Source organism: Oncorhynchus mykiss, chromosome 15 (assembly GCF_057628025.1).
Source record: "Oncorhynchus mykiss isolate SJ-2025 chromosome 15, ASM5762802v1, whole genome shotgun sequence".
Lineage (NCBI taxonomy): Eukaryota > Metazoa > Chordata > Actinopteri > Salmoniformes > Salmonidae > Oncorhynchus > Oncorhynchus mykiss.
The window spans coordinates 5,247,336-5,265,340 of NC_143036.1; the positions used below are offsets into that span (position 1 = coordinate 5,247,336).

General features: G+C 44.3%; 1 protein-coding gene across 1 annotated transcript in view; it reads right to left on the reverse strand.

Annotated features, from left to right (window-relative positions):
* Positions 1-1,991: 1,991 nt before the first annotated feature.
* Positions 1,992-18,005, reverse strand: part of LOC110490882 (potassium voltage-gated channel subfamily B member 2-like) — a 256,724-nt gene continuing 240,710 nt past the window's right edge. The window contains exons 3-5 of the mRNA XM_090199231.1: positions 4,919-5,129; positions 4,516-4,698; positions 1,992-4,254 (exon numbers count right to left, since the gene is read on the reverse strand). Coding sequence (XP_090055357.1) covers positions 2,531-4,254; positions 4,516-4,698; positions 4,919-5,129 — 2,118 coding nt within the window. The 3' untranslated portion in view covers positions 1,992-2,530. The remainder of the gene's footprint in view (positions 4,255-4,515; positions 4,699-4,918; positions 5,130-18,005) is intronic.

The window sequence follows — 18,005 nt, forward strand, 5'->3', positions numbered from 1 at the left end:
CTATAGGACTGTCTTAACTAACTGTAGGCCCCACTAGAACACCTCTAGGACTGTCTTAACTGTAGGCCCCACTAGAACACCTCTAGGACTGTCTTAACTGTAGGCCCCACTAGAACACCTCTAGGACTGTCTTAACTGTAGGCCGCACTAGAACACCTCTAGGACTGTCTTAAATGTAGGCCCCACTAGAACACCTCTAGGACTGTCTTAACTGTAGGCCCCAATAGAACACCTCTAGGACTTTCTTAACTAACTGTAGGCCCTACCAGAACACCTCTAGGACTGTCTTAACTCTAGGCCCTACTGTAACACCTCTAGGACTGTCTTAACTGTAGGCCCCACTAGAACACCTCTAGGACTGTCTTAACTAACTGTAGGCCCCACTAGAACACCTCTAGGACTGTCTTAACTGTAGGCCCCACTAGAACACCTCTAGGACTGTCTTAACTGTAGGCCCCACTAGAACACCTCTGGGACTGTCTTAACTAACTGTAGGCCCCTCTAGAACACCTCTAGGACTGTCTTAACTAACTGTAGGCCCCACTAGAACACCTATAGGACTGTCTTAACTATCTGTAAGCCCCACTAGAACACCTCTAGGACTGTCTTAACTAACTGTAAGCCCCACTAGAACACCTCTAGGACTTTCTTAACCAACTGTAGGCCCCACTAGAACACCTCTAGGACTGTCTTAACTATCTGTAATCCTACTACACTGTATTCATAGATTTTAAATTCGTAAAAACTACATTCGGAAGTACACATTGTCAGAGAGTAATTAATACATTGTGTTATATTTTGATGGAATCAAGGAGCAGATTGTTTATCAACCAACCTAATGATTTCTCCTTTCTAAAACCCTATCTCGCCTGCTGAAACCAAGCTGATATAAATATGCTCATTTATTTAAGTTTAGGCTAGTAGCTGAAGCGTTTGCCGTTTGTCCTCACTGATTACATATTTTGGCAACTACAGTTGTATATCATTTTTTTTGGAAACATTATTGCCAATGAAAATACTAATCATCAATCAAGCTGAAGATCATTGAGCATTATTACATTGAAACCCCAAACCAATTATAATACCGAAGACAATGTTAACATTGCAGTTCATACAATAATCTCATCAAGACAAAAAACACAACATAGTCATCATGGTTATTACGCATTGCATTTAAACGAAAGGTCATGATGATATGTTTTTTCATAGGTCGCTACGTTGCAACACCCCCTTAGGGTTTTGGTCTAAAGTAGTGCTCTATTTTAAGGAATAGGGTGCCATAGGGCTCTGGTCTAAAGTAGTGCTCTATTTAGGGAATAGGGTGCCATAGGGCTCTGGACTAAAGTAGTGTACTATATAGGGAATAGGGTGCCATAGGGCTCTGGTCTAAAGTAGTGCTCTATTTAGGGAATAGGGTGCCATAGGGCTCTGGACTAAAGTAGTGTACTATATAGGGAATAGGGTGCCATAGGGCTCTGGTCTAAAGTAGTGTACTATATAGGGAATAGTGTGCCATAGGGCTCTGGTCTAAAGTAGTGTACTATATAGGGAATAGTGTGCCATAGGGCTCTGGTCTAAAGTAGTGCTCTATTTAGGGAATAGGGTGCCATAGGGCTCTGGTCTAAAGTAGTGTACTATATAGGGAATAGGGTGCCATAGGGCTCTGGTCTAAAGTAGTGCTCTATTTAGGGAATAGGGTGCCATAGGGCTCTGGTCTAAAGTAGTGTACTATATAGGGAATAGGGTGCCATAGGGCTCTGATCTAAAGTAGTGTACTATATAGGGAATAGGGTGCCATAGGGCTCTGGTCTAAAGTAGTGTACTATACAGGGAATAGGGCCCCATAGGGTTCTGGTCTTAAGTAGTGCACTATAGGGTGCCATTTGGAACACAGGCTCTGTGTGAGGTCTGTCGATGCATTACTCCCTTTCTCCTCACATTAGAAATATTTGTACCTTTGGCGAACGTGGATTTTTTTCTGCCTCTTCTTCTGTGAATTGTCATTGCCTTTGTTGTCATAGTATGTTGAGCGCTTTCAGCAAACCGTCAAATATACCTACATATCTATTTTTAAATGCATGCTTTTTTTTATTTTTTAAAGATAAGCATTTTTCACTGTTGCTAGAAAAAAATAAACAAGACTGAAATATACATCAGGATTGAAAATGTCCTCCTCTTAAATATGTCCATATGAGTTTCTCGATTTGAGCCCCAAAAGTTTTAAGTCTGCAAAACTACTGCAGTCTCTGTTTCGGCAATAAACCTCTGCAGTCTCTGTTTCGGCAATAAACCTCTGCAGTCTCTGTTTCGCCAATAAACCTCTGCAGTCTCTGTTTCAGAAATAAACAACAACACGCGTAAAAGGGACTCGTCATGCCATGCAAAAATATCTCTTCCAATATCTGGCCCTTTTTCTCTCATCTCACTTTCCTCCTATTTCCTCCCTATCTTCTCATTCTTCTTCGTATTTCTCAGCAGGTTATTTAAATGTAATTCCAGTGGGTCTTTTCCCTCAGAGTGCCCCCTAGAGTCACATGCTGGTTTCACAGGTTGGGGACATACTGCTTTCCCCGGTCATCAGGGGGATCTCTGGTGTGAAAATGTGGTTCTCTGCTTTGTGTCCACTTTGGTTGATGTCGACCTTACCCTCCCCACTTGCCCCTCCCCCCACCACACCCTGGGTGCAGTTCCCCGCCGATGCCCCTCCTGCCGCTCCTGCGGTCTCCATCAGGTTCTTCTCCTCGTTGGTCAACCCTTGACCCCCGAGACTCTGGTCCAGGGTGTCCTCGTCCCCTGGCGGGGTGTCCACCACTACCATCAGCCTCTCAGGGGACAGGGGGAAGATCTCGTCTTCTGTGCCCAGGTCGAGGGCCTCTGTGCTGGGGAGGAGCGGTGTGGTCTCCCCCTCAGGGGACTCATCCTCCAGGAGGCTGGAGCTGATGTCCTGGGGTGAGGTGGTGCTGGGTGGCGTCGGGGGGGCTTCGGTGGGGGGGCCCTCGATGAAAATGACCTTTAACCCTTTGGTTCCCTTGACGACAGGGTTGATGCTGCCTCTCAGGGAATTCCGGATGTTCTCAACAGTTCTGTTGAAGCTCTCTGCGTCGTCTCTGGTGGACTTTGTGGCACCATCTTGGTCATAGGGAACAAACCCATACATCCTGTCTTTGAGGAGGGTGGCATCTTGTGGGCTTTGGACGTCATCGACACTCGACTCTGGGAGGGGATCCAGAGTCGGAGGGAACTTCCTTCTAGAACCCTCCCCAAACTCGTCCCTGCAGGTGGCGATGCTATCCACGCTCGGCGGGCTCTGTATTCCGTCACCTTCCTTCAGCTCCGTCAAAGACGAAGAAGAGCGCAGGACTTCCTGCATCTCCAGTTCTACTTTCTGTAAGGTCGGGGTCGGCGCAGGAGGGGACCCCGGGTGCTGCTGCAACTCCGGGGATGTCGTAGCGGTGAAGGCGGTTGAGGTGCTCACGGTGCTCAGGGAGCAGGAAGTGTTGAGGTTGGTGAAGGACTGAGACCTGGCCATCTCGTTGTACATGCACTCTAGGTTCTGAGCGTTAAGAAGCTGAGAGGTACCGCCTCTGAATTCGGGGATACCGCCTCTGAACTGAGGGCTACCGAGGTGCCGCCGCTGGGGGCTGCTGCTGGTTGTGATGGTGATGCGGTGGGTGGATCCCAGGAGGATGGATTCGGGGAACGTCTTATCCAGGGAATGAAGACTGGTGTCAGAGGCGGCGCACTTGGGTGTGCTGGCCCAGCGGCTGGGGGACAGGTGGTTGCCCAGGCCCACACAGAGCTTGTCCTCTCCTCCTTTCTCCACCACTACATCCATCAGCTCCATACTCCGGGCGAACGCATCCTTCAGGTTCATGGAGACGATACTACCGTTTCTCTTGGCCCTCTCCAGGGCCTCCCGCCTCTTTATGGCCTTCTCCTGCCTCTTCTGCTCCTTGTAGAACTCAGAGAAATTGTTGACTATAATGGGGATGGGCAGAGCGATGACCAACACCCCGGCGATACAGCAGAGACCCCCGACTATCTTACCCAGCAGAGTCTGAGGGTAGATGTCACCGTAACCCACCGTAGTCATAGTGATAGTGGCCCACCAGAAGGAGGCGGGGATGCTGGTGAACTTGGTGGCGTCTTCGTCCTTCTCGGCAAAGAAGACGAGGCTGGAGAAGATCATAATGCCCATGGCCAGGAAGAGGATGAGCAGTCCCAGCTCGTTGTAACTCCTCCTCAGGGTGAAACCTATATTAGATTAGAGTAGAACAACTAAAACTGTATACTCTCAATAAGTCAAACAGTGGTTCTTGGTCCTGGTCCTGGTCCAAAGAGGTGCTTATTTTAATGTTTGCCTTCGAACTATACATCTGATTCCCTTGAATCAATTCATCAAACCTTTCATTGGTGGAATCAGGTGCGTAGTGGGCAAAAAACTAAAACGAGCATCCATTTGAGTCCCCAGGACCAGGACTAATAAACACTGGGCTAAACAACATGCATACAGACCTAGAGACTGCAGCCCTGTGGAATGCCTGGCCAGCTTCAGAATCCTCAATATTCTCATGATCCGGAATATCTGCACCACGCGCCGAACGTTCTGGAACTGTAGAACACTCTTGTTGGATTCCGTCAGGAAGATGGTGACATAATAAGGGAGGATGGCCAGCAGGTCAATGACGTTCAGGGGACCTTTGAGACAGATAGGGAGAGAAGGAGGGAGAGAGGAAGCAAGGGAGAGGGGTAAAACAGTTTTTACTTCAATACGACTTTGTACAAGTGGCAGCAACAAGCTGAATTGCGAGTACAACTTACATTTTAACTATAAAAATGGGCAGTATTACCAACTGAAACACAAAACGAAAGACAAAGTTCCAGTTTAGTTGAGGAGCGGCTTTAAGCGTATATTTACCTTTGAAGAACTTCCACTTGTCGGGTGAAGAGAGGAAGCGGAGGAGGTACTCCATGGTAAACCACGCGATGCAGATGGCTTCCACATGGGCCAGCTGGGGGTTGTCGTTGGCCTGGCCGAACTCATCTAGCACCTGGAGCTCTGGTAGGGTGTTGAGGGACAAGGCGATAGTGGAGAGAATTATGAACAGGATAGACAGGATAGCCAGGATCTGGAGGGGAGAGGGAGAGGGAGAGGAAGAGGGAGAGAGAGATGTCAGTGTAGCTGATGTAAAATGGATAGCTAATTGGCGGTGCGCAAGTAGCGTTAAATCACTGTGACGTAGAAGTACTTGTTTTCCAACTATACGGACGACACGTGTTCAGAGGGTCCGTGGCGTAGCACAGGAAGTAGCACAGGAATCAGCACAGGAAGTAGCACAGGAAGTAGCACAGGAAGTAAGGATGCTGAAGGTGCAGTATCACCCTTTGAAAAATCTGAATAGAAACATGTTTTCATATAAATGTATTGTGCTTTTTGGTCCCCAGTTCAAGTCCAGTTCTGAGGCAAGGAGAGGGATGGAAGCAACACTGTTAAATCAGTTGATAAAATCAAGAATACAAATATTAAACAGTAGCTATGTGTTCTGACCTTGAAGAAAAAAAACTACAAAACAATGCCCCTTTTAAAAGTGGTACTATACGGTCTGTAGCCAGAACCAGGAGCAGTACATGTTCTTTGAGCAAAACAACAGTAGGAGCTTCTACTGTATATTTGACATTGATATTGTTCATTTGATATTCTCTGAATAGGAAGCATATAAATCTGCTTCACGCAAGCACGCACGCACACACACGCACACACACACACACACACGCACACGCACACCTCACACCACACACCACACACCATGCACGCACGCACACACACCACGCACGCACGCACACACACACACACACACACACACACACACACACACACACACACACACCACACACACACCAAGGTGAGATGTAATAGACCATGTAATATCTTATATTTATATGACTTTCCCTTCCATTGTCAATTCATAGCAGAGAACGGTTGGGTGAATCTTGAGTCTCAGCCTAACACCCTAGAGAATATAAATGAGTCACAGCCTAACACATTAGAGAATATAAATCAGTCACAGCCTAACACCTTAGAGAATATAAATGAGTCACAGCCTAATACCCTAGATAATATAAATGAGTCACAGCCTAACACCCTAGAGAATAGAAATGAGTCACAGCCTAACAGCATAGAGAATAGAAATGAGTCACAGCCTAACACCATAGAGAATAGAAATGAGTCACAGCCTAACACCCTAGATAATAGAAATGAGTCACAGCCTAACACCCTAGATAATAGAAATGAGTCACAGCCTTAGATAATATAAATGAGTCACAGCCTAACACCCTAGAGAATAGAAATGAGTCACAGCCTAACACCCTAGATAATATAAATGAGTCACAGCCTAACACCCTAGAGAATAGAAATAAATCACAGCCTAACACCCTAGAGAATAGAAATGAGTCACAGCCTTAGATAATAGAAATGAGTCACAGCCTAACACCTTAGATAATAGAAAGGAGTCACAGCCTAACACCTTAGATAATAGAAATGAGTCACAGCCTAACACCCTAGAGAATAGAAATGAGTCACAGCCTAACACCCTAGATAATAGAAATTAGTCTTAGCCTTAGGTAATATAAATGAGTCACAGCCTAACACCTTAGATAATAGAAATTAGTCTCAGCCTAACACCTTAGATAATATAAATGAGTCTCAGCCTTAGATAATATAAATGAGTCACAGCCTAACACCTTAGATAATATAAATGCATCTATCTAGAGTCGACACATTACAGCCCAGCCATTCCACTGCTAGAGTTCAGATCTGAGGTGGTTGATTTGGGATAGACTCTGTCCGTGTCTCCAATGCCACCCTATACTGTCACTGAACAAAAATATAGACACCACATGTAAAGTGTTGGTCCATTGTTTCATGAGCTGAAATAAAATATCCCAGTAATTTTCCGTATGCACAAAAAGCTTATTTATCTCAAATGTTACGCACAAGTTTGTTTTACATCCCTTGCCAAGATAATCCATCCACCTGACAGGTGTCTGATTAAACAGCACGATCATTACACAGGTGCACCTTGTGCTGGGGATAATAAAAGGCCACTCTAAAAATGTGAAGTTTTGTCACACAACACAATGCCACAAATGTCTCAAGTTTTCAAGGAGCGTTCAACGGACATGCTGACTGCAGGAATGTCCACCAGAGCTGTTGCCAGAGAATTGACTGTTAATTTCTCTACCATAAGCCGCCTCCAACGTGGTTTTAGAGAATTTGGGAGTACGTCCAACTGGCCTCACAAACCACAGACCACGTGTAACCACGCCAACCCAGGACCTCCACATCCAGATTCTTCACCTGTGGGATGGTCTGAGGCCAGCCCCCCCAGGACAGCTGAGGAAACTGTGGGTTCTGCACAAACTGTCAGAAACCGTCCCCCGGGAAGCTCATCTGCATACTCGTCGTCGTCACCAGGGTCTTGACCTGACTGCAGTTCGGTGTCGTAAACCGACTTCGACGGCCACTGACACGCTGGAGAAGTGTGATCTTCACGGATTAATCCCGGTTTCAATTGTACCGGGCAGATGGCGTTGTGTGGGCAAGCTGTTTGCTGATGTCAGTGTTGTGAACAGAGCAATTTGAATGCACAGAGACAGTGTGACAAGATCCTGAGGTCCATTGTGGTGCCATTCATCCACTGCCATCACCTCATGTTTCAGCATGAGCATAATGCACGACCCCATGTTGCAAGGACTTGTAACACAATTCCTGGAAGCTGAAAATGTCCCAGTTCTTCCATGGCCTGCATACTCACCTGACATGTCACCCATTGAGCATGTTTGGGATGCTCTGGATCGACGTGTACGACAGCGTGTTCCAGTTCCCGCCAATATCCAGCAACTTCGCACAGCCATTGAAGAGGAGCGGGGCAACATTCCAACAGGCCACAATAAACAGCCTGATCAACTCTATGTGAAGGAGATGTGTCGTGCTGTATGAGGCAAATGGTGGTATCACCAGATACAGTATGTGTCGGGGGGCTAGGGTCAGTTTGTTATATCTGGAGTACTTCTCCTGTCCTATTCGGTGTCCTGTGTGAATTTAAGTGTGCTCTCTCTAATTCTCTCTTTCTCTCTTTCTTTCTCTCTCTCTCTCTCTCTCTCTCTCTCTCTCTCGGAGGACCTGAGCCCTAGGACCATGCCTCAGGACTACCTGACATGATGACTCCTTGCTGTCCCCAGTCCACCTGGCCGTGCTGCTGCTCCAGTTTCAACTGTTCTGCCTTATTATTATTGGACCATGCTGGTCATTTATGAACATTTGAACATCTTGGCCATGTTCTGTTATAATCTCCACCCGGCAGAGCCAGAAGAGGACTGGCCACCCCACATAGCCTGGTTCCTCTCTAGGTTTCTTCCTAGGTTTTGGCCTTTCTAGGGAGTTTTTCCTAGCCACTGTGCTTCTACACCTGCATTGCTTGCTGTTTGGGGTTTCAGGCAGGGTTTCTGTACAGCACTTTGAGATATCAGCTGATGTACGAAGGGCTATGGAAATAAATGTGATTAAATACATTTGATTTGATTTGATTTGAGATACTGACTGGTTCTCTGAGCCACGCCACTACTTATTTTTATTTTAAAGGTACTGTATCTGTGACCAACAGATGCATATCTGTATTCCCAGTCATGTGAAATCCATAGATTAGGATCTAATTAATTTATTTCAATTCACTGATTTCCTTCTATGAACCGTAACTCAGTAAAATCTTTAAAATTGTTGCATGTTGGATTTTTTAAAAAACGTTTTTGTTCATTGTATTTTAAGGTCACTACTTTTAACCGGGGCCCATAGGCCCCTGTGGAAGAAGCTCACTATATACTGTAGGTAATCGGGTGCCATTGGGGACAAGCTCTGTGAGATGTATAAGTGATTCTCTGGAAGCCATAGGAATATTAATGGTATGAATACAATCAGTGGTGAGGAAGCCGACTTGATTTGATGAGCTGAGAGAGACAGACATTCATCAATGGGAATGTGCTTTCTGTATGAGGAACATAAAGCATGGAGCCTGAGAGAGAATGAGAAGACAGTGGAATGATGAAAATAAAAGAATGACTGAAGAAATGTAGGCGTAAAATAATGAGTCGCGGTGTCCCCTTTCTCCAGGGTAAAGACTCCAGGGTAAAGACTCCAGGGTAAAGACTACAGGGTAAAGACTCCAGGGTAAAGACTCCAGGATAAAGACTCCAGGATAAAGACTCCAGTGTAAAGACTCCAGGGTAAAGACTCCAGGGTAAAGACTCCAGGATAAGACTCCAGGATAAAGACTCCAGGGTAAAGACTCCAGGGTAAAGACTCCAGGATAAAGCCTCCAGGGTAAAGACTCCGGTGTAAAGCCCCCAGGGTAAAGACTCCAGGGTAAAGACTTCAGGATAAAGACTCCAGGGTAAAGACTACAGGGTAAAGCCCCCAGGGTAAAGACTCCAGGGTAAAGACTTCAGGATAAAGACTCCAGGGTAAAGACTACAGGGTAAAGCCCCCAGGGTAAAGACTCCGGTGTAAAGACTCCAGGGTAAAGCCTCCAGGGTAAAGCCCCCAGGGTAAAGACTCCATGATAAAGACTCAAGGGTAAAGACTCCAGGGTAAAGACTCCAGGGTAAAGACTTCAGTGTAAAGACTCCAGGATAAAGACTCCAGTGTAAAGTCTCCAGGGAAAGACTCTAGGGTAAAGACTCCAGGGTAAAGACTCCAGGGTAAAGACTCCAGGATAAAGACTCCAGTGTTAAGACTCCAGGGTAAAGACTTCAGGATAAAGACTTCAGGGTAAAGACTACAGGGTAAAGCCCCCAGGGTAAAGACTCCGGTGTAAAGACTCCAGGGTAAAGACTCCGGTGTAAAGACTCCAGGGTAAAGACTCCAGGGTAAAGACTCCGGTGTAAAGACTCCAGGGTAAAGACTCCGGTGTAAAGACTCCAGGGTAAAGACTCCAGGGTAAAGACTCCAGGGTAAAGACTCCAGGGTAAAGACTCCAGGGTAAAGACTCCGGTGTAAAGACTCCAGGGTAAAGACTCCAGGGTAAAGACTCCAGTGTTAAGACTCCAGGGAAAGACTCTAGGGTAAAGACTCCAGGGTAAAGACTCCAGGGTAAAGACTCCAGGATAAAGACTCCAGTGTTAAGACCCCAGGGTAAAGACTCCGGTGTAAAGACTCCAGGGTAAAGACTCTAGGGTAAAGACTCCAGGGTAAAGACTCCAGGGTAAAGACTTCAGGATAAAGACTCCAGGGTAAAGACTACAGGGTAAAGCCCCCAGGGTAAAGACTCCGGTGTAAAGACTCCAGGGTAAAGACTCCAGGGTAAAGACTCCGGTGTAAAGACTCCAGGGTAAAGCCTCCAAGGTAAAGCCCCCAGGGTAAAGACTCCATGATAAAGACTCCAGGGTAAAGACTCCAGGGTAAAGACTACAGGGTAAAGACTCCAGGGTAAAGACTCCAGGATAAAGACTCCAGTGTAAAGTCTCCAGGGTAAAGACTCCAGGGTAAAGACTCCAGGGTCAAGACTTCCGTGTAAAGACTCCAGGATAAAGACTCCAGTGTAAAGACTCCAGGGTAAAGACTCCAGGGTAAAGACTATGGTGATCTTATTTCTTCAAATGTAACTTTATTGAACCTTTTATTTAACTTTATTTAAATATTATTTAACTGGCCAAGTCAGTGAAGAGCAACTTCTTTACAATGATGGCCTACCCAGGCCAAATTCGGACAGCACTGGGCCAATTGTTGTGATCTGATGAAGTGAAAATGCTTTTATGAAATGAAGAAAATACATACAAGGGTGCATCCCAAATGTCACCCTATTCAGGCGCATGGGGCTCTGGTCTAAAGTAGTGCACTATATAGGGAATAGGGTGCCATAGGGCTCTGGTCTAAAGTAGTGCACTATATATAGGGAATAGGGTGCTATAGGGCTCTGGTCTAAAGTAGTGCACTATATATAGGGAATAGGGTGCTATAGGGCTCTGGTCTAAAGTAGTGCACTATATATAGGGAATAGGGTGCTATAGGGCTCTGGTCTAAAGTAGTGCACTATATATAGGGAATAGGGTGCCATAGGGTTCTGGCCCCATGTCATTGAGGATTTCAAGTTAAAGGTCTACCGGGTTACTGCAGGCAATTTTTTCAGAAAGCAGGATCCCGCTTTCTGTCACTGGGTATGACATTGCGTCCCAAAATGCCTTGGCATTCTCCTGATTCCATGATGTCATGCACACATTCAATGCACACAGTGCCAGAGGCAGCAAAATGCCTTGGCATTCTCCTGATTCCATGATGTCATGCACACATTCAATGCACACAGTGCCAGAGGCAGCAAAATGCCTTGGCATTCTCCTGATTCCATGATGTCATGCACACATTCAATGCACACAGTGCCAGAGGCAGCAAAATGCCTTGGCATTCTCCTGATTCCATGATGTCATGCACACATTCAATGCACACAGTGCCAGAGGCAGCAAAATGCCTTGGCATTCTCCTGATTCCATGATGTCATGCATACATTCAATGCACACAGTGCCAGAGGCAGCAAAATGCCTTGGCATTCTCCTGATTCCATGATGTCATGCACACATTCAATGCACACAGTGCCAGAGGCAGCAAAATGCCTTGGCATTCTCCTGATTCCATGATGTCATGCACACATTCAATGCACACAGTGCCAGAGGCAGCAAAATGCCTTGGCATTCTCCTGATTCCATGATGTCATGCACACATTCAATGCACACAGTGCCAGAGGCAGCAAAATGCCTTGGCATTCTCCTGATTCCATGATGTCATGCACACATTCAATGCACACAGTGCCAGAGGCAGCAAAATGCCTTGGCATTCTCCTGATTCCATGATGTCATGCACACATTCAATGCACACAGTGCCCGAGGCAGCAAAATGCCTTGGCATTCTCCTGATTCCATGATGTCATGCACACATTCAATGCACACAGTGCCCGAGGCAGCAAATCAAAAACATCACTGCACCTCCTCCATATTTGACTGTAGGGAAGGTGTTCTTTCTTTGAAGGCTTCATTTTATTATCTGTAAACATAGAGCTGGTGATTCTATGATTTACCAAATTATATTTTGAAAGAGGAAGTGAAGTACTTTAAGAATACTTTAAGAATATTTGGTTTCAGTCTCCATCTCCATCTCCTCCATCTCCATCTCCATCTCCTCCATCTCCTCCATCTCCATCTCCATCTCCATCTCCATTTCCCTCTCCTCCATCTCCATCTCCTCCATCTCCATCTCCACTAACTGAAGCTAATTTGTATGATTTTTTTCCCTAATAATAGTGAAAATTTAGATCTGTACAGAAAGACTCATGTGAAGGCCAAATTACAGGCCTGGTTTTCATAGCTGATTTTTGAAAAGGCTTTTGATAAAGTATGACTGGAGTTTATATAGAAATACCTAGAATATTTCAATTTTGGGGAATTTCTTAAAAATGGGTTAAAAAAAGTTCTGTATACTAACCCTAGGTGTAAAATATACTAACCCTAGGTGTAAAATATAAAATAATAGCCACATCTCAGAAGGTTTTAAACTGTCTAGAGGAGTAAAACAAGGTTGTCCACTATCGTCATATATATTTATTATTGCCATTGAAATGTTAGCTGTTTAAAATTAGATCCAACAATAAATATTTAGTCATTAGAAATCAGTGGTTTAAAAACAAAGGTTTCAATGTCCACTGATGATTCATGTTTTCTTTTAAATTCACAATCTGAATCCCTCCACAGCCTCATAGAGGATCTAGATACTTTTCCTAACCTCTCTGGATTAAAACCAAATTATGATCAGTGTACTATATTACGTGCTAATTTTACATTACCGTGCAGTTTACCAATAAAATGGTCTGACGGAGATGTGGACATAGTCGGTATTCATATCCTGAAAGAAAGAAATGATCTCACTCCAATACATTTTGATAGAAAGTTAGCAAAAATAGACAAGATCTTGCTACCATGGAAAGGAAAATATCTGTCTATTTGTGGAAAAATCACCCTGATTAACTCTTTAGTCATATCAGAGTTTACCTATTTGCTTATGGTTTTGCCTACAGCTAGTGACCTGATTGTTAAATTATATGAACAAAAATATTACAATTGATTTGGAATGGCAAGCCAGACAAAATGAAAAGGGCCTATTTATATAACGAATATGAATTCAGAGGGCAGAAATGATTAAATATTAAAGCATTGGACCTCTCACTAAAGGCATCAGTCATGCAAAAGTTATACCTTAAATCCAAACTGGTTCTCTAGTCAATTGGTAGGAATGTCTCACCCCATGTTCAATAAGGGCCTTTTTCCCTTTATTCACATTACAACCACTCACTTTCGGTTGTTTGAAAATAAAATAATCTCCAAAATATCCTTATTTTTTAAACAAGCCTTAGAAAGTTGGTTGCAATTTCAGTTTAATCCTGAAAAGACAGAACAAATAATACAACAAATAGTGTGGTTAAACTCAAATATAGTAATTGATTAAAAAAACGTATTTTTTGATGAAATGTTTTACAAAAAAGGTATCATTTTAGTGAATGATATCATAAATAGGACTGGTGGAGTTATGTCACACATGCAGCTAACACAGACACATGGAAATATCTGCTCTACCCAAAATTACAACCAACTAATTGCAGCATTACCACAAAAATGGAAGAGTCAAGTAGAAGGGGAACAAAGTAAGGAACTTGTTTGTCGGCCCTGTATTAAAGAGCATAAATGGTTAAAGAAAAGTGTGATAAATAAAAACATAAACCAATTTAATTGAAGGACCAAAAAACTGACAGCTGTGACATATAAATTGCAAAATAGTTGGGAAGAGATTTTCGATGTACCCATTCCATGGCACATGGTTTATGAAATGACACACAAAACAACGTCAATTTAAATTACTATACAAAATATAGGGGATACAATCTTCCCAGCTCTGCAGATTTTGCTGTGAGGAGGCAGAGTCATTAGATCATTTATTTCGGTACTGTCCATGTGTTGCTCGTTTTTGTTCATAGAACTAATGCTGCAGTTGAGAGATAGATGGGAGGGGTTGAATGGAGCTGAAGGGACTGGATGGTGTTCAGAGATAGATGGGAGGGGTTGAATGGAGCTGAAGGGACTGGATGGTGTTAAGAGATAGATGGGAGGGGTTGAATGGAGCTGAAGGGACCGGATGGTGTTGAGAGATAGATGGGAGGGGTTGAATGGAGCTGAAGGGACTGGATGGTGTTAAGAGATAGATGGGAGGGGTTGAATGGAGCTGAAGGGACTGGATGGTGTTCAGAGATAGATGGGAGGGGTTGAATGGAGCTGAAGGGACTGGATGGTGTTGAGAGAAAGATGGGAGGGGTTGAATGGAGCTGAAGGGACTGGATGGTGTTAAGAGATAGATGGGAGGGGTTGAATGGAGCTGAAGGGACTGGATGGTGTTCAGAGATAGATGGGAGGGGTTGAATGGAGCTGAAGGGACTGGATGGTGTTGAGAGAAAGATGGGAGGGGTTGAATGGAGCTGAAGGGACTGGATGGTGTTCAGAGATAGATGGGAGGGGTTGAATGGAGCTGAAGGGACTGGATGGTGTTAAGAGATAGATGGGAGGGGTTGAATGGAGCTGAAGGGACTGGATGGTGTTAAGAGATAGATGGGAGGGGTTGAATGGAGCTGAAGGGACCGGATGGTGTTGAGAGATAGATGGGAGGGGTTGAATGGAGCTGAAGGGACTGGATGGTGTTAAGAGATAGATGGGAGGGGTTGAATGGAGCTGAAGGGACTGGATGGTGTTAAGAGATAGATGGGAGGGGTTGAATGGAGCTGAAGGGACTGGATGGTGTTAAGAGATAGATGGGAGGGGTTTAATGGAGCTGAAGGGACTGGATGGTGTTGAGAGACAGATGGGAGGGGTTGAATGGAGCTGAAGGGTGGGACTGGATGGTGTTGAGAGATAGATGGGAGGGGTTGAATGGAGCTGAAGGGTGGGACTGGATGGTGTTGAGAGATAGATGGGAGGGGTTGAATGGAGCTGAAGGGTGGGACTGGATGATGTTAAGAGATAGATGGGAGGGGTTGAATGGAGCTGAAGGGTGGGACTAATAACAAGATAACCAATGTAGAACATACGGGTCTGTAAAATGTATAAAGGTTCAGAAATGTTGCAAAATAACACAGTTATAAATAGAAATCAAACTGGATGGACATCAGAAATAGAGGAAGGACTAAAAACAAACAAAATATAACAATTGTAAAATAGATTGTGTCTGTAAAATGTGTGTAATATGTATAATCTGAAGGTAGAAGTCTAAGTGTTATTGTTTATTAGTTTACTCTAATTGGGGGAGGGGTGGTAGGGTTTGTGGGGAATAATAAAGGTATATTCTTTGAAAAGTATGTATATTTATATAGGTACAGTGGGGCAAAAAAGTATTTAGTCAGCCACCAATTGTGCAAGTTCTCCCACTTAAAAAGATGAGAGAGGCGTGTAATTTTCATAGGTACACAGTCATGGTACCAGTACTTGCTTTTTTTTCACCAGTTGTATGTCCTTGAACCTATTTGATTAAAAAAAATTGCACTTAGAAAAAGTTGTAAGGATAAGTTACAACCTGCAGTACCCCTGGTCTGCCTTCAACTTTAGATACTCAATGAGAGGGGGCAGCACTGAGCTAGCCTGCAACGTCACTTCCTAGAGTGGCTCAAACTGCAGTGCGCATGCAATATTTCCAGATACTCCTCCATAATGCAAGATGGCGACAGGCTAAAACAACACTTTCTGATCTTCAAATGCGCCTCTGAGCCTTCACACAGGAAACAATGAGCCTTCACACAGGAAACAATGAGCCTCCACATAGGAAACAATGAGCCTTCACACAGGAAACAATGATCCTTCACACAGGAAACAATGAGCCTCCACATAGGAAACAATGAGCCTTCACACAGGAAACAATGAGCCTTCACACAGGAAACAATGAGCCTCCACATAGGAAACAATGAGCCTTCACACAGGAAACAATGAGCCTTCACATAGGAAACAATGAGCCTTCACACAGGAAACAATGAGCCTTCACACAGGAAACAATGAGCCTCCACATAGGAAACAATGAGCCTTCACACAGGAAACAATGAGCCTTCACACAGGAAACAATGAGCCTTCACACAGGAAACAATGAGCCTCCACATAGGAAACAATGAGCCTTCACACAGGAAACAATGAGCCTTCACACAGGAAACAATGAGCCTCCACATAGGAAACAATGAGCCTTCACACAGGAAACAATGAGCCTTCACATAGGAAACAATGAGCCTTCACACAGGAAACAATGAGCCTCCACATAGGAAACAATGAGCCTTCACACAGGAAACAATGAGCCTCCACATAGGAAACAATGAGCCTTCACACAGGAAACAATGAGCCTCCACACAGGAAACAATGAGCCTTCACACAGGAAACAATGAGCCTCCACATAGGAAACAATGAGCCTTCACATAGGAAACAATGAGCCTTCACACAGGAAACAATGGGCCTTCACATAGGAAACAATTATTCTTGACACAGGAATCAATGAGCCTTCACACAGGAATCAATGAGCCTTCACATAGGAAACAATGAGCCTTCACATAGGAAACAATGAGCCTTCACACAGGAAACAATGAGCTTTCACATAGGAAACAATGAGCCTTCACACAGGAATCAATGAGCCTTCACATAGGAAACAATGAGCTTTCACACAGGAAACAATGAGCTTTCACATAGGAAACAATGAGCTTTCACATAGGAATCAATGAGCCTTCACATAGGAAACAATGAGCCTTCACACAGGAATCAATGAGCCTTCACATAGGAAACAATGAGCTTTCACATAGGAAACAATGAGCCTTCACATAGGAAACAATGGGGGGGGATGTCATCAATTGCTTGGTCCATTCTTTTTTACAGTCCTTGGAACAGACGGTGGATGAGTGAGTGAGAGGAGATTTGGATTTTTTTTTTTAAATGGTAGTTTTAACGTCCTCTAATTACCAGTGTATTTGTGCGTCTGCTTCCATCCTGCAGCATTGTTTGGATATTCTATACTATATAGTTCTAGTATTCCCGCTTCTATTCTTCTCACAACTCACAAACCAACTCTTTGTTTTCAGTTGGGAAACTTTCCGAGTAGCATTCCCCACATGTCCAGGTCTTTCCAGAAATCCTAGTTGGGACTGTTCTGTGTTTCCTGCTTATTTCCCTCCTGATTCTGGGAATCCAACTACCAGGATTTCTGTGAAAGCCCAGAACGTTGCAACCCGACATGGCCCATACAAATGTCATACTCTTTGTTTTAATTTCTTCACCTTTAATCTCCAATGAACTGTTACTGTTGTAAAAGGAGCATAAGAAACCGAACAGATTGACAGAGGAGATGAAAGTCGGATAAAAGCCTGTAAGCTGTTGTGCAGATTTAAAAAAAAAAACACAATGAGTTACGTCTCTTCAGATTACAAGTGTTTAAAGTAGAGGATTACATCTCCTTCAATAATACATGTCCCAAATGGTACCCTATTCCCTATATAGTGCACACCTTTTGACCAGGGCCCTACGGCACCCTATTCCCTACATAGTGCACTAGTTTTGACCAGAGCCAATAGTAAAAATGGTGTCGTTTGGGACAGTAACGATAGTAGAGAAGCAGAACAAATGTATCTTCATCTGTCTTTCTGATCCCAGCTCCACAAACACATATGTGTCCTATCTGGAGACCCCAATGTACTGATAATCCAACACCAATGCTCAAAGCATAACATAACACACATGTTCCTAGCCTGTGTAACAGTCTGTCTGTCTCTTACCTCTCCTTTAGCCTGGGTAACAGTCTGTCTCCTACCTCTCCGTTAGCCTGGGTACCAGTCTGTTTGTCTCCTACCTCTCCGTTAGCCTGGGTAACAGTCTGTTTGTCTCCTACCTCTCCGTTAGCCTGGGTA